The 23382-nt window shown below is 49.6% G+C and overlaps 1 protein-coding gene across 1 annotated transcript; it reads left to right on the top strand.

Moving 5' to 3' along the window:
* Window positions 1-3175: 3175 nt before the first annotated feature.
* RPL3 (ribosomal protein L3) lies at window positions 3176-14780 on the top strand. The gene is made up of 10 exons (XM_084624088.1): window positions 3176-3290; window positions 5039-5231; window positions 5939-6107; window positions 7017-7152; window positions 8638-8824; window positions 9352-9512; window positions 11387-11488; window positions 12811-12906; window positions 13562-13681; window positions 14667-14780. The coding sequence occupies exons 1-10, from the start codon at window positions 3288-3290 to the stop codon at window positions 14709-14711; spliced, it is 1212 nt and encodes a 403-aa protein (XP_084480214.1). The 5' UTR covers window positions 3176-3287; the 3' UTR covers window positions 14712-14780.
* Window positions 14781-23382: the final 8602 nt, after the last annotated feature.

Here is a 23382-nt window from a genome sequence, read left to right as displayed (position 1 = left end):
CCCCTGTCAGAGGGTGGGGAAGGCCCGGGACAAGGGGAAAGCAGCTTTGAAACCTTTGCCCATCATAGAGGAACCTTTCCAGAAGGTGGCCATGGACATAGTGGGACCTCTGAACAAGACAACCCGGTCAGGGAAGAAATACATTCTGGTGGTGGTAGATTTTGCCACCCGGTACCCCGAGGCAGTGCCCTTAGCTTCCATTGAAGCAGACACCGTGGCGGATGCGCTCCTGACCATTTTCAGCCGAGTGGGGTTCCCCAAGGAAGTCTTGACAGATGAAGGATGAAACTTCATGTCGGCCCTGCTCCGGTGCTTATGGGAGAAATGTGGGGTCCGGCACAACTGGGCCTCAGCTTATCACCCCCATTCCAATGGGCTGGTGGAGAGGTTCAATGGGACGCTAAAGATGATGCTGAAAACATTTATAAACCAGCACCCACAGGACTGCGATAAGTACTTACCTCACCTGTTGTTTGCATATAGGGAGGTGCCCAGGAGTCTACCGGATTTTCACCTTTCAAACTGTTATATGGAAGTAGGGTGAGGGGCCCCCTGGACCTGATGAGAGACGAATGGGAGGGGAAGGCCACACCCAATGGAGAGTCAGTGGTGGAGTATGTCCTGATCTTCTGAGAGAGACTGGCTGAACTCATGGGCCTGGCCAGGGAGAATCTGGCCAGAGCCCAGAAGAAGCAGAAGATCTGGTATGACCGCACGGCGCGGGGCCCGTGCCTATGCCACCGGGGATCAGGTGATGGTTCTCGTCCCCGTGAGAAAGAACAAACTACAGGCCGCCTGGGAAGGCCCTTTCAAGGTTGTCAAGCAGCTAAATGAGGTAAACTATGTGGTGGAGCTGTCGAACCGGGCGCACCACCGCCGGGTGTACCATGTGAATATGATGAAGCCATATTATGCCAGGGGGAATGTGGTGTTGGCCGTGTGTGGACATTGGGAGGAGCAGGGAGATGATCCTTTAGTAGATCTATTCCCTAGGACCAGAGCTGGTTCCCCCCTGGAAACAATTCCCCTCTCGGATCAGCTAAACCCTGCCCAGCAAGCTGAGATCAGGGGGGTGCTGCATCCATACGAAAGCTGTTTTCCAACCAGCCTGGCTGCACTAATCTGACTGTCCACCGGGTGCAGACAGGATCGCACCCGCCGATAAGATGCTCCCCCTTCTGAGTCACATGGAAAACTGCTCAGGACCTGGAAAGAGAGGTCAGGGACATGCTGGCTTTGGGGGTGATCCAGCCATCTGCCAGCCCTTGGGACTCGCCGGTGGTGCTGGTCCGCAAAAAGGACGGGTCGGTCCGGTTCTGTGTGGACTATCGGAAACCCTATGCCATCACTGTATCTGATGCCTACCCTATGCCCAGGCCTGACGAGCTCCTAGACAAGCTGGGAGGAGCTCGATACCTTACTACCATGGACCTTACAAAGGGCAACTGGCAAGTGCTGCTGGATGCAGATGCCTGGCTGAAATTGGCCTTTATCACCCCTCTGGGGCTCTATGAGTTCCTGACCCTGCCTTTCAGCCTCAAGGGAGCACCGGCCACCTTCCAGCGCCTGTTGGACCAGCTACTGAGGGGGATGGAGAGTTTTGCCGTGGCGTATATTGATGACATCTGTGTCTTTAGCCAGACCTGGGAGGACCATGTGTCCCAGGTTAGACAAGTGCTGGACCGACTCCAGGGGGCTGGGCTGACTGTAAAAGCAGAGAAGTACAAGGTGGGGATGGCGGAAGTATCTTACCTGGGCCATCGGGTGGGGAGTGGCCGCCTAAAGCCGGAACCAGCTAAGGTGGAGGTGATCAGAGACTGACCTGCTCCCCACACCAAAAAGCAGGTCCACGCCTTTATTGGGTTGGCAGGATACTATCGAAGGTTTGTGCCCCGCTTTAGCGCCATAGCCACCCCCATCACTGAGCTATGCAAGAAGGAGAAGCCAGACAAGGTGGTCTGGACCGAGCAGTGCCAGGAGGCTTTCCGGGCGCTGAAGGAGGCTCTGGTCAGTGGCCCAGTTCTGGCAAACCCAGACTTTGACAAGCCCTTTATGGTGTTCACTGACGCCTCAGACACAGGACTGGGGGCGGTGTTAATGCAGGAGGATGAAAAGGGGGAGAGACACCCCATCGTGTACCTGAGCAAGAAGTTGCTATCCCGGGAGCAACACTACGCGGCCATCGAGAAGGAGTGCCTGGCCATGGTGTGGGCCCTTAAGAAACTAGAGCCATATCTCTTCGGGCGACACTTCACCGTGTACACCGACCACTCTCCCCTGACCTGGCTGCACCAGATGAAAGGAGCCAACGCCAAGCTCCTGAGGTGGCGCCTGCTCCTGCAGGATTACGACATGGACGTGGTCCACGTAAAGCGAAGTGCCAACCTGATAGAGGATGCGTTGTCCCGGAGAGGGGGCCCTGAACTTCCCCAGGTCACTGGTCAGAGTGACTCCGCTCAGTTCAGTCTTGAAGGGGGGAGAGATGTGATGCAGCAGGGAGGGGGGAGTGTTGACCTGGGAATGTGGCAGGGGAGTTTCAATGGGAGACCTGAGAGCCTGTAATCTGAGGCAGGAGGGGGAGGTAACACCTCTGCCCAGGAATGTGAACAGGGGCTGCAGGAGGGAGCCTGCTGCGGGGGTTTAGGTTCAGTTTGGTGCTGGATGGTGGAACGCAGGGAACCCCAGGGCTGGGGTCTAAGCTCTCTGCTCCCCCAGAGGACTTGAGTGAGGGGTCCTGGTTGTACCCACAAGCTCTGTTTTAGACTGTTGTCCAATAAAGCTTCCGTTTTACTGGCTGGCTGAGAGTCTCAGTGAATCCCAGGAAGAGGGGTGCAGGGCCTGGACTCCCATCCCCAGCTTGGCTCCTGTTACTGCCCAGGTGCCCCCCTCCCCTGCTCTGACTGAGCATCAGTGATGCATCTGATGAAGTGAGCCGTAGCTCACGAAAGCTTATGCTCAAATAAATTGGTTAGTCTCTAAGGTGCCACAAGTACTCCTTTTCTTTTTGCGAATACAGACTAACACGGCTGCTGCTCTGAAACCTGAAATGATCCTATTGGCATTAGGAATTCGCTTTCTCAAGAAGTGTGGCCCTAACCATGAGCCATAGCTCCTCGCGCACCGCCGTACGACGGGAGGGGGGAGGAGGAGGGAAAGGATGACGTGTGAACGCGCATGCGTAACGGTGATCGTACGCCCTTACGCAAGGCGCCGTGGAAGCGGCTATAAATAACGTGTGCGCGGCCTACCCGCCCCTTTCTACTAATTCGGTGCGCCTGCCTGGCGGGATGGTGAGTGGTGTTGGGGCGGGCGCGGGGCCGGGTCTCACCATCGCCGGGCATCGTCGCCATCCCGGCCCCGGCCGCCTCCGCTTCTGCCCCCCGATTCCACGGGGGCCCTGCTGGAGGCAGCGCGGGGCCCATTTCTTGGCGGGGAGGGGAGACGGGGCCGGAGAGCGGCCCCCTGACGGGCGGGAGGGAGGGGCGGACGGACACTCGCTGCCTGGGCTTGGAGAGCGGGAAGCGGGGGAGGAAGGACTATGACGGCCCGGGGGTGGGGGCGGGGGGGCGGCTGCAGAGCCCCCCCCGAGTTAGAATCGTTTGTAGGCGGCTCTCACACGTGTTAGCTGCCGGCGGGGGTGGGGGAAGGACTGGGGAGAGCCCGCCTGGCACCACGGGACAGCTGGGCTTTGCAGAGCCGCCGCATGGCGTTGTCCGGGCCTCCCGTAACTTCCTGCGGCCTGTTCCCCGCCAAGAGCGGGGCGCTGCCTGTAGCGTCTCACTCCTCTTCGGGAGATCGGGGGCTACGGATGGGCTGCAGCCCAAAGCTTATTGATGGGGGCTTCAGCTGTGGTTGACTCACTCCCGTCACTCTTTAAAGTGAGGCTTCGCTCTGAAAAGGGACAGGCGGTGGCAGATCTGCCACCTGTATATGTCAAAGTCTGAAATGCTGACTTTAGGGCTAAAATGCGCTTTTGCTGGCTTGACTTTTGCTAGCCTGGCAAGGCAGTGCAGTTGAGTGTAAGGTGAAGCCTTGTCTAGCTTGTGTGCCACTAGTATTGCTGAGGGAATTCCAGTTGCAGGGCCAGATCTTCTCAGAGTAATAATGTCTAAAGCTGTTTTGAAGTGTGGGGGGGAGGAGGGGAGTTTGCACGCGTCCAAGTGGCAGCATTTGGTCTTGCAGAGCCTGTTGTTGCTGGGTCTTACAGGCAATTTGCAAGAAACTGGGGATTGCTTGATGAACTTTAAAAGCAACACACTACTAGAGTAGCTGCCACAAGATAAAGCTAAAAGTTTTAGAATTCAAGAGGGTTTGACTTCTGGAAAATGAGGGCACTGTAGTTAAATTACATGGATCAAGTGAGCCCAGAATTGTCTATTATAGGGCTTCTTGCAGGTTCCTTAAGCATGTAGTGTTTGCCACTATTCCAATAAGGATACTAGATTGGATGGACTATTAGCCTGAGTTGGTCTCACACTTCTTATGATCTTATGTAACCTATCTAGACACTTAAATCTTAGGGTGAGTGTGCAGAGCTGGCAGTTAAGAAAACCTTGTTTTTGTAAGCTAATCACATTTCATCTAAAAGTGATTCCAACAAAGGTAGACCCCATGGAGCAGTTTTTGTCATGTCACTTTTCAGAGTAGAATCACATTTTGCTATTAACGTCTGTAATCTATAAGGATTCCCAGGTGTGTCCATTAATTTTTGCTTTCCCCTTAAGACATTTAGTTAGAATGGCACTTTGGGTGTTCAGAACCTCATCCTCCAAAAAACCTTTGTATTGTGTCTTTAAATTTTCCTCAGTCGTGAACAAATCTGACACATGTAAGGCCCTGATGTAGTCACCATTCTAAAATGGTAAAACAGAGGAGAGCTGGTGTGGAGGAGAGGAACTTGTAGAAGGCAGGACATACTGGTATGCCTATGTAATGGCCCCCTCAAAGGGAACAAGAGAGACAGCAACTAGTATGCCATTAGGGGCAAATTAGTCACTCAGGCAACATGAGTGTTAAAAGTATCTCCTTTGTTTTGTAGTCGCACCGTAAGTTCTCAGCTCCCAGACATGGATCCCTGGGCTTTCTGCCCCGCAAACGCAGTCGTCGACATCGGGGCAAAGTGAAGAGCTTTCCCAAGGATGACCCCAGCAAACCCATTCACCTCACTGCCTTTCTTGGGTACAAGTCTGGCATGACCCACATTGTCCGGGAAGTGGACAGGCCTGGATCCAGTATGTATTCTCTGCTGCTCTTGTTATAGGAGGTCACTGTACAGCTTTTTTTCCCTTCACTGAGGCAGTGGGAGGAGACTGTCAGGTTCACATGGGTCCCTGGGTTTGATTCCAGTCTGATTTCTGCCAAGTCCTTGCTGTTCTTTACACTGGCTCCTCAGCTGTTGTTTCCAGTTGCTAGTTATAAAAGCAAGCTCCCAAAGGCTAGTGGATATGTCCTCCTCGCCAGTTCCAGACTTTGTGCCCAGCTGGTGATTGGTGTATTATTTTACTGTAACGGCTGTTCTTGGGGTGTGTGGGTGACTTGCCAAGGAGCCCCACTGGTAGAGCTGTGTTGTAGCAGGCTACTTATGATGATATTTTTTCGACGGGCGGACATAAGGAAATCGCTTCTGGCGCTTTTTGCTGACTGTCGAGTCCTGAATGTAGTTCTGTTATCAGCCACCACGCAGCTCAATTTGGCTACTCCATTTTACATCACAGGGCCAACCTTGGGTTTAAGTATAGCATCTAGTCACCATTATACCCTTAGGGTGCTTAATAGCTCAGGTGGCTAATCAAGGTCCCCTGGCCCGTGGATCCCACTGACTCCAGCTGCGTGAAGACCTTTTAGGGGGTCACTGGCCCCTCCTGATACTTTTGGGGTGGTGGTGGTGGTTCATCTGCTGTGGTGCTAATTGGCACAATGTGTTTTTTGTCCTTCCCAGAGGTGAACAAGAAGGAAGTGGTAGAGGCAGTCACAGTGGTAGAGACTCCTCCCATGGTCATTGTGGGCATCGTGGGCTATGTGCAGACTCCCCGTGGCCTCCGCACCTTCAAGACCATCTTTGCTGAGCACATCAGTGATGAGTGCAAGAGACGCTTCTACAAGAACTGGTAAAAAACATGGAGGGAGGGACCTCAGTCTGTGTTCCTTGCATTGCTGGCTTTGTTGAATGAGTGTAGTGCTATTGCGGTTTTTAGTCTGAACAATTCACTTCAAGGCTCCCACATCACAGCCAGTGGTTGGCCCGTGGGGATCTAGGTGCTAGGCTGAAGTTTTAGTCTGATCACATAATAGTATAAAACCGCAACTGGCTGGAACAGTAATTGCTCACTGCTTGTCAAGTGCTGTTCATGGTGGGGCTTGGGGATCAAGTGAACTGTCTGATGTCTGCATGAACACACTACACATGATGTTTTTTCCTGTGGATGGACATAAGAAAATTGCCTTTGTTGCTTTTCGCTGAGTGTTGAGCATAGTCCTTTTTTCTCGGGGGGGGGGGGGGAGATTTTTTTTTCTCATCACTCTTCCATGCATTGCTGTCATGCCTTCCTATAAGGTCACTCTGACAGTAGGGCTTCAGTGGGGTTGTCAAGTTCTCCTTTGCCTATGGGATTAGGAAGTATTTCTCCTAGATGCTCTTCATGAACTTCCCACACTGCCAAGATATTGGGTATTGCATCGGTGTCCTCTTACGTCAGCTGTAGTCCAGGGTTGAAAGATGTAGGACTTTAATCAGCTGATAGGCACTGTCGTGTTGCAGAGCAGTGCTTTGATATTTTGTGAATGTTTTATACTGTGTATATTAATATGCTTTGGATGAATTCATGGCAGCTCCGCTCAGCTCTGGCAGCTCAGCCTCTGTCTGATGAGCTCCAGGCTCCGCTTGCTGGTGGAAAAGATTCCTTAGAAGCTGGCAATGAGCCGAAACCAACTTGGGTGGCAGCTCCTTCCGCTCACCCCCCTTTCGTTGGGGGACTGATGAAGGGCTAAGCCATACCCTCTCTGCTCTGCTCCTGAAGGCACAAGTCCAAGAAGAAGGCCTTCACCAAGTATTGCAAGAAGTGGCAGGATGAGGAGGGCAAAAAGCAGCTAGAGAAGGATTTCAGTAGCATGAAGAAGTACTGCCAGGTTATCCGAGTCATAGCTCACACTCAGGTGAGTGTTCTGACTCCTTCACAAAGAGGGCTCACACTTTGGGATACAGAGAATCCACAAGGGCTAGGGTGGTCCTGCCATTCTCTACAGAAACTCACTCCACTGCTGCTCTCATATTCCCTGTTCCCCAAATCTGGTGCTCAGTATTAATACCTAATAGTTATGGAGGGAGTGTAGTCTACTCTACTGGATAGCTCACTGGACTAGGACTCCAAAGACCTGGGCTCTATTCCCAGCTCAGCTACTGGTCTGCTGAGTGAACTTGGGTGAGTCACTTCCCCTCTTGTGCCTCGGTTTCACATCTGTACATGGGGATAATGATACTGAGTTCCATTGTAAAGCACTTTAATCAGTAAAGCACAATATAAAAGCTGGGTATGGTATTATTCTTGACTTCAAAGGCTTATGCAAACGACTAACAAATCCTTGCTGTACCCCTTCAGAGTTAAGGAGCCCCATCCCCATTTTACAGGTGTGAAAACTGAGTTTGGATAGTCTACAGTAACCTGGTGCGTGCACACGTGTGTATGTAGGCGTGCGTCAGAGCTGGCATTGGAACTTGAGTTCTTGGCCTCCATCCTGTGCTCAGACCAGTAGACCACTTCCTCTCTCTGATTATAGTTAGTTAAAAATAGGATTGAATGTTTTAGCCTCCTTTCCATGGGGGCCAGAGGATCCCAGGACATCTCCTTCACTTGGTTTTAAAAAATGGATGGCTACTATAGCTTCAGACCGCAAGGATATGCGGGCAGTGCTCTTCTGTGGAGACCATCAGTGGCTTATATTAATTAGGTCATTGCTAAGCAGTGTGAAACTCTCCTCTCCTTCCCACCCCTGTGTGAGTGCCAAATACTTCCAGACTGAGAAATGTAATAGGATCTCCTGTGTGGGAATAAGTGGAGTAAGCTGTCTGCTCACAAGACTAATATTTAGAGATGGCCTCTTGTGGCAAGCAGCAAAGGGGGGCGTGCAGCTGCTGTCAGCATTTTAATGTCAGTCCCCCTTTTCCCAAATATAGTGTAGAACACTGGGTGTGATGTCACCTTACTTAGGCTGGTACTCAGTCCCAGAGGCTTTGTCTTTAAGATCCTCAGCCTGGCGACCAGCTGTAAGGGCAGTGTGAGGCATGTATTACTGCTGCTCTGTGTAAGTTCAAAAGTTTCTCTCTCTCCAACAGAAATTGGTTCAATAAAAGATATTACCTAACCCACCTTGTGTCTTTACTGCTTTTCCTCTCATTCCCTTTGGTGATCTGGCTGCCAGAAACGTAGGCCTGTCTACGTACGTCATTGTACAGTCTTGATAACTCTTCCCCTTACCCTCAGAGCTTCAGTCTTCCAAGCATTGTGTATATTGTGACTGGGATACAGCAAAGGTGGAAAAATCCATCAGACCAGGATGTGCATCTCAGAAAGATAGATTGCACTAGAGATCTCAGCACTTTGCCTGGGTTATAATATTGCTAATGTGAGGTCTGTCTTCCAGATGCGTTTGCTTCCGCTGCGGCAGAAGAAGTCTCACCTGATGGAGATCCAAGTGAATGGTGGCACCATTGCTGAGAAAGTGGATTGGGCCCGGGAGAAGCTGGAACAGCAGGTTCCTGTGTCAACTGTCTTTGGCCAAGATGAGATGATAGATGTGATTGGAGTCACCAAGGGCAAGGGATACAAAGGTAGATGTTATGGCCGCCTCCCTCTTGTTTCCCCAAGGCTTCAGTCTGACCAGAACCCAGAGTTTAGTGGAGAGTTGTTTGTAATCCCCACACACTCTGTTGCCCTGGTACATAGGCCATGGGTCAGAGGGGTATCTTCATGTTGCTCTCACATCAAAAATGGACTGTTCAATGATGAGGCCATGGAATACGTGCTGGGGACAGCATCCGACATCCATGAGGAATCATTCCATGCTGCCTTCCTTCTGAGAACAGCACCCAGGGAACAGTTTGGGAAAACACGGGCAGCTGTGGGTGGGTTTTCCACAGAGAGTAGTTATTCCCAACACCCACGCCTAATCGGTACACTGATCTGAATTTCTGTTGGTGTTGCACTGGATACACATTCTCATTACGCAGCAGCCACAAACTGTGTGCATAGTGTCGTCACAGGTTAATGATAAACACCTCTGTAAAAAAGGCACATGCCACAGCTGAGCAGTTATGACAGTCTTATAGGGCTGTAATGTTTTGTTTTCTTCTTTTAGGGGTCACCAGCCGCTGGCATACCAAAAAGCTGCCCCGCAAGACCCACAGGGGTCTGCGGAAAGTAGCCTGCATTGGTGCTTGGCATCCTGCTCGCGTGGCTTTCTCTGTGGCCCGAGCTGGTCAGAAGGGATACCACCATCGCACAGAAATTAATAAGAAGGTAAGAGTCTGAGATGCATATTGAAGTGTCCTGGACAAACGAGTCCTGGTTCCCCCGGATGGATTGTCAAGGTCACTGCAGAATCCTCAAGCAGACTGAAAGTTTCAGACTACAATTCAGGCTTTGTTTGACTAGAGTTGCAGGCCTACAAAGTAATTCAGCATCCCTAGCTTACTATTACTTACCAACAACATGTAACTTGTTAGTATGTATAGGTGCTTAATGAAAACTGCCAGATCTGCACCCCGCTACTGGTTGGCCCTGTGCTGAAGGGCAGTGGTCTACAGTGAGCTCAGACTGTGCCTAGGACCAGCACTTAAGCTGCTTTGTTGTATTATATTTAGGGCCCTACCAAATTAATGGCTGTGGAAAACATATCGCAGACCGTAAAATCTGGTCTCCCCTGTGAAATCTGGCTATTGTAAGGGGGGGTCATGGTATTGCCACCCTTATTTCTGCGCTGCCTTCAGAGCTGGTGCCCCCAGCCATCCAGCTCTGAAGACCGCGTTGCCAACAGTGGCAACACAGAAGTAAGGGTGGCATGATATGCGGGAGGGGAGGGATGGCCTTTTGAGTGAGTGACTGCCCAGGGCATTGGGCGGGGTGGTCCCTTCCTCTTCTCCTGCATGGGCTGCTCCCGGGGGCAGGTCAGACCCACCTTCACAGCCAGCACAGAAGTAAGTGTGGCACTATCATGCCACCCTCACTTCTGCATTGCTTCTGGTTGTGGCGCAGTTCCCATCCAGCATCTGCCACTCTTAGCTGCCCAGCTCTGAAGGCAGCACCGCCAGCAGCAGCACAGAAGTAAGGGGGGCAGTGCCACGATACTCTCCTCTTCTTTCTGCCCCCTGGACTGGACCTCCATGGTTAAAACTGAAATTTCAGATTTAAATATCGAAACAATGAAATAGAAGATTTTTTTTTAAATCCCACAACCGTGAATTTTATTAAAATGGACTGTGAATTTGGTAGGGTCCTATTTATGTTTAAACATATCACAGCAAACCAGTTGGAGAAGGAGAGGCTGATGAATAGTCACACCAAAAAAGGAGGAGGAGTTGTCCAGTGAGTAGGACACTTGGGTTCTGCTCTCAGCTCTGCCACTGAATGGTTGTGACCTTGGGCAGGTCACTGAGGGATGTTTACACAGCAAAGAAACCCTGTGGCTGGCTGCATGGCAGCTGGCTTGGGCTTGCAGGGCTTGGGCCCTAGGGCTGTTTTCATTGCTATGTAGACTCATGGGCTTGGGCTGGAGCCCAAGCTCTGGGACCCTCCCGCCTCACAGGGTCCTGAAGCCTGGGCTCCAGCTCAAGCCCACTAGTCTACACAGCAATGAAACAGCCCCGCAGCTTCAGTCCACGTTGGTTGGCACAGGCCAGGTGCAGGTTTTCTTTGCTGTGTAGACATACCCTTAAACTTTTCTCCACCCATAAAAATGGGGATAAAGCTACTTTAACCCACTCACATAAAACACGCTGTGATACTATCTTGGTAGGTATTGTTGCCGTTAATAATAAGTTGAAATCCGGAAATTCAGCATAATTGAAATTAAGGGTTTTTTATGAAATGGGTAGGTGGCCAAGAGCCTCTGTGTACACCAGTTCTAAGTATGTTAAAATACTTTTGATTTATTTCTGTTAATAGGGTGCCCTGGTGACAAGTTAAAATGCAGTGACTGAGGCATTGGCTTCATGATAGAGACAATATTTGAGGCTCTTAATTGCTGCCCCTAAACACCAGCCACATTTGATTTCTACATTTCTGTGTGCTCAACAAATTTCATATGGATTTGAACTGCTGTTTCTGGGTTAGGGTCTTTGCTCCTGTCAAACCATTTGCACATGCAAAATAGCATTCTCCTTTTGTCATCTTAGGTCTACAAGATTGGCCAAGGTTACCAAATCAAGGACGGAAAGCTGATCAAAAACAATGCATCAACTGACTACGATCTGTCAGACAAGAGCATTAACCCTCTGGTGAGTGGCTTTCCAGCTGTTAAAGGTTAAGTGTGTGGAAAGGGTATGGGAATGTAATCCTGGACTGTGAGCTCATAAACCAAACCACTTATTCTAGTCTAGTCAATACGGAAAAGCTCAGGTACTGCAGGAAACGATATTGATTCCTTTGGTTGCATTCTTCTCTATCAATATTACACAAGTATAGTACTGTGGATTGCTGAGCTGTGTTTGGTTGCAACTTAAGAGAATGGTGTCAACTTAAAAATTACACTTGTGTCTGTTGTAAAGGCCACAAGGATTGGAGGGAGGACTCAAGCAGGTGTAGGACCAGAAACAACTGGTTCATTGTCTAGATTTCAAGTTTGTGTCCCTTTACCATGGTCCTGATCACTCTTGGGCCTTAGACCCCCCAGGCAAGTTTTTGCAAAAATTGGGCTCCTGTGTTTTCAGCTTGGATAATTCTGTCGGCCTAAAATTCTCAGCTCTTTTCAGCTGGAGAAGCTTTTGATTTGACTTCCATGACAGTGTGCTGTTGCTGTGGATCATTAAATGGTTGCCTTTCAGTAGTGTGCAGCTAGAAGGCCCTCACAGAGGCCTCGAACACTGAAGTTTTAGCCAAAAAATTAAAAGAAATGTTCGCCTCTTTAGGCCTGAATATTTTTATTTTATTTTTTTTTTGGTTCTTGGCTGAAGAGAGAATCGGTGGTAGCTGGGAGATTTCATTTAGGGCAAAGTGGCTAGCCAGGTTGTCGCTCTGGGGAGTCTTAGATAGGAAGCTGAGTAGTGAAGCATTTATAAGTCATGCTGTCTGCCTTAGGGGATGAGCCAGTGTAATGTGCCAGCTCAGTGCAGTGGAAGAGCAAGAGGCAGCCAGGCAGGACAAGTGGAAAGGTGGGGGGGTGGGAAGAGCTAACTGAAAAGTAGCTTGTGGCTTGCTGGGAAAGCATAATCCCTGTGTCAGAGCCCATGACATAGCAGCGTGAAAGGACTAAAATCTCCAGAGGCTGCTCTAGTGAATGCTGGGCTGCCACAGCTCCCTGCGGAGCCATCCAGCAGCACAAAATAGCTGCCACTCTGGCCACACCTCTTACTTACCTCCTCCGGTCTGCCCTTCATGTCTTGGGCTGCTCAGAGCTCTTGTACCTATGCTTCCAGGGACTCTCCCTTACCCTGGGGGTTTCCCTGGGAGGGAGGTCTGCTGGCCGTGACCCCTTTAGAGCCAGCATGTGTGCTGTGCAGGAACCTCGGCACCCGCAAAATCAGAAGGTACGGTTCAGTTTAGGCCAGTACTTACTGCTACTGCATGGTACTGTGTGTTTAACCATCCTCTCTCTACTCAGGGCGGTTTTGTCCACTATGGGGAAGTGACCAATGATTTTATCATGTTGAAAGGCTGTGTGGTTGGGACCAAGAAGAGAGTCCTAACTCTGCGCAAGGTGAGAAATGCAAGAATATTGGTTCTGCCAGTCTGTGGGAGGGAGCCAGGATTCTCTGTTCTGCCTTGCCGCATGCTTCAAATTAGAGTCCCTTTACCCCAGAACGTTGTCTTGTTTGATAATGGGTAGGGCTTTCCATAGCAAGCTAGAGGAGAAGACTTGGGAAGAGAAAGTGATGCCCTAACACAGGAGTGCACGCTGCCTAATGCTAGTGCACTGCTCTTCCGAAACGCTTACCAGTGCCACTGCTGGGGCGCTGGGCTAATAGTCTCTCTGGAATGCTACGACCTGCGTTTTGTTGTTAATGAAGGACGCCGATGCGTTTGAGAGCTCATGTGGCTCATGAAGCTTCTCTTGTACAATAGCTTTTCCTTCTGCCTGTTAATGCTAACCTGTGGTGACCACTCCATCCCCCTGTGCTCCTGCCTTGGTTGGTGTGATAACGGAGTGACTTGCCAACACTGCTGTTAGAGCAGCCGGTGTGTTACCAGGCTCTTCAGCTCCTTGCTGTGATGGTGGTTTGGATCATGTGTGTTGCCCACAGAAATCTCATTTTAAAATACCCAGTTAAGGCAAATTCTAGCAGGGAATGCAGGTCCTCTGCTGAAAATTGGTGACCTGGGCTGCTACATTTGAACATGTCTCTTCCCCACAGTCCCTGCTTGTGCAGACAAAGCGTCGGGCCCTGGAGAAGATTGACTTGAAGTTTATTGACACAACTTCCAAATTTGGTCACGGCCGCTTCCAGACGGTGGAGGAGAAGAAGGCTTTCATGGTAAGGGCATTGATCCCCTGGAGCTCAGTTTTGTATTGCATACCTTTGTATTGTCTTGCTGCACAAGCATGCGTCTGTGCAGACTTGGACAGAGGTGGGTGCCAATGCAGTGTGTTCCCACCGTGAGAACTGCTGTTATTAACTCAGCCATTGGGTCACTGGCACACGTGTACTCACGAAGCACAGCACAGGGGTTTGTTCCAAGGCTGTGTAACTGTCCAGATGAAGTTTGGAATCCTGTGGGAGGTTCATTTTTTCAAGACCCTTGTGATTGTGAACTCATTTCATCTACGTAGCCCTTGTTACCTGGAGCTGGGTGAGGCTTGGATGCTGCCCCTGCCCCAGCATATGGGCTGTTCGGTGATGAGGCCGTGGAACTAGCACTGGACACAGTATCCGACAGGCATGAGGAGACATTCCATGCTGCCTTCCTTCTGAGCACAGCTCCAGGGAACCGTGCGCAGGTTGCTGCAGGCAGCAGAGCAGGCTCTCTCTGCCCATGGCACACTGAGTATCTGATCTGTCCTTGGTGAGAAACAGCAGATCTCTGGTCCCTTCTTGAACAGTTTTTAATGTGGCAAATACTGGTTTTGAGTAAGATTTCATCCACCATTTAACACTGCAGGCTTTCAAGAGGTGGAGCTATTTATAAGCTGCTTAGTGCTTTCTCAGGAAGAGGAGGCAGTGATGATGGCTCTAAAGTTAGCTTTGCCACTAGGTGGTGCCAGATTTTATATTTAAACTGTTAGTTTGAGATGGTGAATAGCAGTGTAGCTTCACCAGCCTCCATTTCTGCTGCTTGCTTCAAGTTCAGCCACACACTTAAGCTAAGATCTGCACCACAAGTAGGCCTGTGGCCATTGTCTTCATTAGTGGTTCAAAGCAAAGATAATCTTCCACAATGAGGTACTGAGGACGGTGGGGTCTCCAACGCTGGGGAGATGGTCAGGTCTGCTAGGTAACTGCGTGTTTGGGTTTTTTGCAGGGACCACTCAAGAAAGATCGTATCGCTAAAGAGGAGACCGCTTAACATCTGGAACAGTCCTGTGCAGCTCTGGGGTCTGCCTCAGACAAATAAAACTACAGATATTTTCAAAAATACCAGCCCTCCTGCCTCTTGCTTTATGAATGTCTGGGTAAAATCTGAGATTGCTTTTGCTGTGAATCTTATTCATATTTAGCTTTAGCTGGGTCACCATGGTAACTTGGGGCTTCATGTCCTACCTTCTGCACCATGCTTTCTTTGCAAGAGGGTTCCTGCAGCACAATGAAAATTCTCTCACCACCATGACCCCCCTTCCTTTCCCCAGTCCGTTTTTGTGAGTGTGAACAGGGAGCTGGTATACCAAAAACACAAGCCCTCCTGCTCCAGAATGTAATTCATCTTCTTAGGAGGAAATTTCCCCTATAGGGGAAGTTATTCCACGATGGCCTACTTCAGGGTATCTGCACCTGGTAGTGGACTCTGATGGGAACAAGAAACTGGACTAGATGTTACCCTGTTGTGATCTGGTATGGCAACTCTCGTAAACTTAATGCTTGGAGAAAGTACCAAGGCGACAGTCCCTGGAGTTCAGAGTCATCTCTCCATAGGGTGCTCTGCTTCCCTCATATCCTGCCCCCTCCACCACATGCTTTATGCCTGCATTGAAGGGACCATATCTAGTATGTTTAGTCTCCATGGCACTTAGGTCCCTCAGACTGCTAAGAGGTGAGTAAAGCCAGGTGGAGGGCTGCCCTTGGAACTAGATTGACCCCCCACATTCTTTACGCAGGTCCGCTTTACACTTGTACACTTTTTGAAGGTGCTTTAGTGGGGCAACAGCCAAAGTATTCTGGCTCCCCAGCAGTAACTGGCATGGGAGGGGAGAAGCAGAACAGGCTTCTCATTACCATGGCTGTTCTGTGTATTCCAACCCCTTCCCAGTTGGTTGTTAATCTGAGGGAACCATTCTCCCCTGCATTCTAGAACAGGAAGAGGAGATGCAAAGCTTCCTTGAATTGCAGATTCTTCAAGTCATGCTGATACCTTGCTAGCTCTGTGTGTTGCATGCAGTTGCCAGAGATTTCCCCTCAGTGATATCCATAGGGCTGGCCCCAGCATCCCCTGGAGCCCTGTGCATGTGTGCTGCGATAAGGGATGCCACCAGCTCCACATCCTCTTTCTTACCACCCGTGTCGGTTGCTTGGAACAACCGTGCTCTTTCAAGGCTTTCCTAACACCACCTGCATCTGTGCTTGTTCCACTGTGACCACTTGCTCTACAAGAGTACAGGTTTCTGCTGCGTTCCTCATGCAGTTACCAATCCTGGCTATTTCCAGGGCCATGACATGGTGGTCAATTTATACCTTTGCGTCCCACTACGCCATCACCCAACAGGCCTGTGACTTAGTTTGGGTAGAGCTGTGTTGCAATCAGCATGTCAGTGAGCTCTGAGCCCACCTCTGGGAATACTGCTTGAGTCACCTAGCATGGAATGGACATGAGCAAGCACTCAAAGTGGTTACTGACCTTTGGTAACTGTTGCTCTTCGAGGTGTGTTGCTAATGTCCATGACCTGTCCTCTTACCCTTCTGTCGGTTACCCTCAAGAAGTTTGCAGAGCCAGCAGTGCCCCTTACACTGGCACATGTGTGCAGGGCTCCAGGGGGCACTAGGGCCAGCCCTACAGATACCACTAGGGGAAAAATCTCTGGCAACTGCATGGGCCGTGCGCACACCTAGCATAGAATGGACATGAGCATCGCATCTTGAAGAACAACAGTTAGAAAAGGCAAGTAACCCTTTTTTAGAAGTGTAATAACGTCCAGATTTAGAATCTAAAATGAGTTGAAAATCTCTCTACTCAGTGTCTGGACTGGAGTGCCTTGAGTTTCCATGGCAACGGTGGATGTTACTAACACTCAAGTGGGAGCAAGAAGAATTGTCCTGCATCTTCTGTTCCGAAGTGTTAATTATGGCACTGGCTGCTACCAAAGGAGCAGTAGGGAGGTTGGCCTGACACATTCATACGTATGACAGCAGTTTAATTTTCCTGAATCCCTGCCCCATCCTTGCTTAAAGGCTTTTCCTCCAGACAGACAGGCTGATGCCACAGAAATAGCTTGAGAGAGAGATGTCATTCCATGTTCGTCTGGCTTCCTGATAAATGTGTAACAGGGGACGGGGGGAGGAAGAAAGAGAGACAGACTGAGCTTTGGATCATTATTCTGACCCTCTGTGTAAGAGCCAAGTGGTATTACTGTGCCACTGAAAATAACCAATTCATCTTGAGTTCTTGGCTGAACACTCCTCTCTCCCCCACCCCACTTTGTTTTAAGTCAAGTAAAAGTGCCATGATTGATAGAGAGGGCACTTGTGACAAATCTGGCTTGGTTTCCTGCTGATGGCATAAGTACATGTATTGCATCTAAGAATAAGTACTGTTTATGGGCACCCTCATGACACTGGCTAGGAAAGCACAGGAGCTTACAGTGATGGGGGCCATACAAGTGCTGAGATCTAGTCTCCTGCTTCAGGGCATAAATTGATCACTGTCAAAGGTCAGAAATTTTCCTTCCTGCCTGTAGCCCATATAGAGGAAATAATGGATTACTACTTCCTCTGACGCATCCAGCAGTGGCCACAACTGAAGGTACTGCATAGTTAAGCCACTGGCTCCATCCAATCTTGAATGAGACGAATAACTGCTCTTGGTAGACCTGATGTAGCAACTGTTCCTATTAAAACGAGAAGAGCGTGAAAGGGAGAGATTTGGGACCCTGTATGTGGCTTAGAAACTTGCCACTGCTCAGGTAAGGTGACGCCAACAATGGCGGGATAAAATGGGCTTTTCCTTCTTTAAAAAAAACTGCAAGGTTACAAAATTCTACTTCAGGCCCTGAGCAAGTGAAATTGACATCACCAAGGGTCAAGCAAGAGCAGAGCAATGGAGGGAGAAGGGCTTTTCAGTCCAACTTCTGCCACCTGTTTAATCTCATTGACAAACAGCCTTGAGAGAATGTCTGTTAAAGGTTCAGCACCCACACTGGGTGGGGGGGGGGGTGTGTTCACAGATTAGACTGATATAGATATAGGGGGTGAGAGGCCATTATACATTTGTGAGACCTCAGTTCTAGCAAAATCAGGGGAGACCAGAGTTGACATCAAATTCCTGATTCTTTTTTCTATGCGGGTTTTAAATTATATCTACTCAGGCCTTCCTCTTAAGCAAAAAGCCCCAAGCTCAATTTTTATAAATCCTTTGCGGCTCCCTTTTAAGCCTGTTCCTCAAGTGGCACTTTAAGGACAAAGGTGTAATGGCCAGATGTGCCACAAGATGGTGATCTTCCCTCTGGAGCTGAATACGGTAATTATGCCTGTGGTGATGGCACTTCTTAGAGGAATTTGACAGTAGGGGAGGCTGTGGCCTGTTAAATGCCCAGTGTGGGTGCATGGGTTCCTTACTAGAGCCTGGGGCAACGGGGAGTTAGGGCTGGGCGGCAGCAGGCTGAGGGTTCAATTGACCTCTCTGTGGCCATTTCTCCCTCTGTAAAATGGGGAGAAGATGTTTCCCTGCCTGCCATGCTTTAAAGCTGTTTGGGATGCTCATGCCTTAGAAGTGCGGGGTAAGCTAAACAGTGAGAGGTTTGAGGCAAACTAGAATGTGCTACTTGAGAATTAAGTGGGCCAGCAGGCAGTCTGCGGGCTCAGTGCATAGGCTTGTCTAGCAGCGCACTCTCCCCTCACTCTTCCTTGTCCTGCAGTAAAGGCTGCCTCCTGTGTTTAGAACACAGTCTCCACAGCAACAGGCCACAATCAATTGAGGTCACAGATCAGGGCTACTCTGGGCTCAGCCTGGAGGAGACTTGGCTGTGAAGACAATAAATGGTTTCTAAAACCTAAAGCTTGGAGAACTGGCAAGCAGGGCAGAAACTAGCTTGGTTTTGTGTGTGTTGCAAGGTGCTGTTCTCATATTAAATGTTCTGTTATGCAAGTCCCTCTTAAAACAAATGAATGCTTGGCCCTTCTGAGGCTCTCCAAGTACCTTACCCACATTGATTAAACTTCTGCCCCTGTGAAACAGGCAGGGTTATCTACATTGAATATAGGGGGGAGTTGAGGCAGAGCTTCCCCCTACATAAATCACTTGCAAAAGATCTGACAGTCTGGTAAAGCTAGGAATACAGCCTGGCCTCCAAACTGCCAGCCCTTTCCGTCAATCACTGGACATTGCTTTCCCTCTGTTCTGAGGGCAGTGGGAATCCAGACCCTGGGGCACAAGGCCTGGAATTCACACTTCCGCTCTGAGGCCGGTGGAGCCCACAGACCCAGGACACTAGTATTGGAATCCATGCTGCCCACCTGCAGGCAGAGCAGGAATCGCAGTGCGGAACATCTTGGGCTGCTCCAGGAAGAGGCTACGAGTGCATTTTTATTGTCTTGCTGAGGCACATCTGGGCAGGAGCTGCCTGTTTTCAAGCTCTTCCCCTTCTTAGAGATGAATCAAAAAGCAGCTGCAAATCTCTAAGGAAGACAAAAAACGTCTGAGGATGCCTTGGGGGCAAGAGCGGGTTCAGGTTTGAGGTCTTGGCTCCCACAATTAGCTTCAGGAGTGGCCCAGCTGATGTTCTTGCATTTCGCCCAGGCCTCTGCCTTTGATCAAGCGACAGGTGGAGAGCTTCAAATATGCTTAATGTGGAAGGGGAGCTTATTAACATGCCCAAGGGGGATGAAGCTGGGTTCACACGGCATGTGGCTGTTTTCTAGCACAGGTTTAACCCAAAATGAATATTTAACACACTGCTTTTTGTAGTTTGGTTTGAAAGTGCTGCTCCTCAGTCCCCTTCACTGCTAGGTATATTATGGTAGACCCTCCTCAGCTCATCCCCCATTGTATTGGGCACTGCACAAGCTGAAATGAGAGACGGGCTCTGTCTCTGAACTCAGATTTTGTAAGTCTCAGGCCAGTGCCTTAACCACATGATCATCTGTCCGCTGTTCACCTGCTCCCTCTGCACCCCCAGTTCTCCATCATCACATTCACTGGCTTCCTATCACCCCCGACCCACTTGCTTTTCAGACTTATCTGCAGATCGGCTCCAGATCTGGCTCTGTGGCTCCACTCTGCCCTTTCTGAGTTGGTCTCCATCTGCTCTGTCCTCCTTCCTATTTGTATTTGTCATTTTTAGTTGTGCTGTCACTGTCTGGAAACTCCCCCCCTGCAAAGTCATTGCTTGGTCTCTTTAATCGTGCCTAAATTTCTCTGTAATTCATTATCATGATTTCTTTTTTTAAAAGGAAGCAAATTACTCAGTAGGGTACAAAAATAGGATTACACATTACCATCTGCAATTGTGCTAGGATAAAAGTGTCTAAGGGACATCAACCCACACGCTTGGCAATCTACTAACTACTGTCCCTGGCATGAGGAAGCAGCTCCCCCAATAAGCATAACTTAAGTGTCCTTTGTGGCAGTTTTACACCTTGCCTCTGAAATGGCAACTGCTACTGGCCATTACTGGCAATGGGATACTGGCTTAGCCAGACCACTGGTTTGATCCTGTATAGCAGTTGCTATCAATTCGGTGACATGTTTTGGGGCTACTGTGTGCATGTGAAAACTCTATACAAAGGACTGCGTGGCAAGCTCTGCGGGGTCCAGTCCTGTTCTTGTGGAAGCCTCCGTCCAGCTGCACTAATAACTCTGTGGGATGTGGACCCTGGCACATGGTGTCAATCATTCTGACAACCCCTGGGAGAGTGTTGGCACATGGCCATTCTCCGGTAAGGCATGGTCACTGGGCAGGTGTTAGAGTGGAACTGAGGTGCCCCCAAGGAAGGTGCACAGGGTGCAGATTATCTGTACTGTCCCTTGCTATTGCTCAGTTGGAGTATGGAAAACTAAACGGGCTCCCCCCCCCCACCCCCCAGCAAGGATATTTTGCTCAGGTACTGGTGTTTTCCATTAGCTAACACTACCTGTTCCATGTTAGACCTGGGAAAGGGCCCTGAACATTTGCCATGATGATCTGACAGAAATTGTGGCCTTGAGGTGGACAGGAGAAGCTGAAGGATGCTCCTTGGGTTCCTAAGTCCATCTTGATCACAGGGTACGTTGCACGTGTGAGTAGCTGAAACACCCGAGCTGGGAGGAACTGCCACAAGGCTTCACTGACTCAGCAACATTGGCTCCAACTTGGGCAAGAATCACCAGGAGGAAGGAAGGTGCAGCTCCACTGCCTTCAGCTGGCTCGTTGTGACGCAGCAGTTGGTTGGCTTAGAGGGCAGCCTTTTCCTTGGCTTAGAAGATTTCCATTCTGTTCAGATTGAGTCAAATCCATGCGTGGTGGGTGTGTGATAGCAGTTGGGTAGAGCAAAATAGGGATGGACATTGGAAATTACACATGGTGCTCTGCTAAACACAGTGCTGTCCTGCCCTGCTAGTCCACTCCTACGTGTGCCTTCTATAGCTATACCAATGCACCTCACTCCAGATCTGCAGTGTCTTGTTCTGTTCTTCTCTTGGGGTCCCTACATGCAGCTCTGTTTCATAGAATCATAGAAGATTAGGGTTGGAAGAGACCTCAGGAGGTCATCTAGTCCAGCCCCTTGCTCAAAGCAGGACCAATCCCCAGCTAAATCATCCCAGCCAGGGCTTTGTCAAGCCAGGCCTTAAAAACCTCTCAGGATGGAGATTCCACCACCTCTTGAGGTAACCCATTCCAGTGCTTCACCACCCTCCAAGTGAAATAGTGTTTCCTAATATCCAACCTAGACCTCCCCCACTGCAACTTGAGACCATTGCTCCTTGTTCTGTCGTCTGCCACCACTGAGAACAGCTGAGCTCCATCCTCTTTGAAATCCCCCTTGAGGTAGTTGAAGGCTGCTGTCAAATCCCCCTTCACTCTTCTCTTCTGCAGACTAAATAATTCCAGTTCCCTCAGCCTCTCCTCGTAAATCATGTGCCCCAGCCTCCTAATCATTTTCGTTGCCCTCCGCCAGACTCTCTCCAATTTGTCCACTCCCTTCAGTAGTGGGGGGCCCAAAACTGGACACAGTACTCCAGGTGTGGCCTCACCAGTGCCGAATAGTGGGGGGGTTTCAGCTTGTGGAGGTGACCTGCACTCACCTGCTATAAGCCAGTGTGGGTTGGGGGAGTATCTCCCTCTACTAGGTGAAGCTCTGTCATTTGTGACGAAGGTCTGTCTACCAACCACAAAGGAGGTGGCTCTTGTGTATTTGTGTGTGTGTGTGTTTGACTCCCACTGGCATGCCATTACCCGCTATGGACCTTGGCTTGGTTTGAGAACCACGTAGGTTATGGTAGTTCCCATGACTTTTGGGGAAGTCTTTCCCCTTCCCCCACTGCACTGTTGAATCATGTGTTTTTTCAGCAGTCATCAGCAAACTGTGGTGAGCGTTAAATTTAGCTTGTGCTGTACCCGTAACTTCCTCGAAATGCCACAATGACATTTCCTGCCTGAGCTGAGTTTTCAGGGCAAGCAGGGGTTTCCTCTGGCTTTGAATTGGGAGGAGAGGACACTCTAGAGATGGAAACCTCACCTGGTTTTCTTCCCTTTTGCCCATGCCAAAGGCAGCTACAGGGCAGGACTCTAGGTGCTCTGTGGCAAGCTCGAGCTCAACTCTGCCAAGCCCTTGGGGTTCTGCAGTGCTGCCACTCAGTGCATCACATGTTCTGCGGCAGATTCAGCTGCATTCCAAACCAGAGGATTTTACCCAAGTTGGTTTCGAAATGAGTAACAGGCTCAGTGCAGCAGCCCCATGTTCTTTGCAGTGTGCTGCAATATCTTGCACCAACATGAAACTGCACTGTGGAAGCTGTCCAGGGAGGGCGGAAGTTGGAGGTTTTGACACTGAGCTAGAAAGGTGCGGGTGGTGGGATCAGTGTTTGGCACCTTGGAAAAAGTTGAAGCTTTTATTTCACTAGGGTGAGGATGTAGCTCCTCAATTCCTATCATGTACAGGCAGGTTCAGAAGTGACTGTACATTCTGAGGAGAGGGTTTGAACTCTTTGTTCCCCAGCAAACCCTGAAAGTCATCAGCTGTCCTAATAGTCTCTGCATCTAGTAACGATAAGAAAATTAATTGGATGTATATGCTTATATACCTGTTGTGAAAAAGTTAAAATATTTATATTTAAATTACAACATTCGGCTCCAGAGCAAATGCCCTATAGAGAGAACTACTTCTCAGAGCTATTGTTTCGGGTGGTCTGCAGATTCAGGCAGCCAATACTGCATCGATTTACACCTGGTTCTCCTTTTGAAGGATTTCTCTGCAACCGTAAGTGGTAGAGCCGAAAGAAAGAAAGAAGCTGAGATTCTGTGGCACAAGTCTGCCGCTGTGGAATTGCTTAACTTGGTGATAGAGGCTTCCCCTACAGAAGAGTAGCTCTCTACCAAATACTGAAGAGGTAATTTTCCACACTGTGGTCATCACAATCTCTGTGTTATCCAGCATCCTTATCTGAAATCTGGATCAAAATAAATGTTCTATTTTGTCCCTGTGGCCCAAGCAGTTAGCCAGTATTCAGGACCATGCATGTTGCTTCCATTAAGAGGAGTAATCAATCATATGAGTCAGATATAATCTTTGTGGTTAATCCTGGTTATTTGCAAAGTACACAAAGTCCTGTTTCCCTGAACACAGGAGAATCACACAACAGCAGCCAGTTTCTTTGCCCCAAAATTCCCAAGCCT

This window comes from Lepidochelys olivacea (assembly GCF_965140295.1).
Source record: "Lepidochelys olivacea isolate rLepOli2 genome assembly, chromosome: 1".
NCBI classification, from domain to species: Eukaryota; Metazoa; Chordata; order Testudines; family Cheloniidae; genus Lepidochelys; species Lepidochelys olivacea.
The sequence above is the reverse complement of the archived record's forward strand: the minus strand, read 5'-3'. Positions and strand labels throughout refer to the sequence as shown.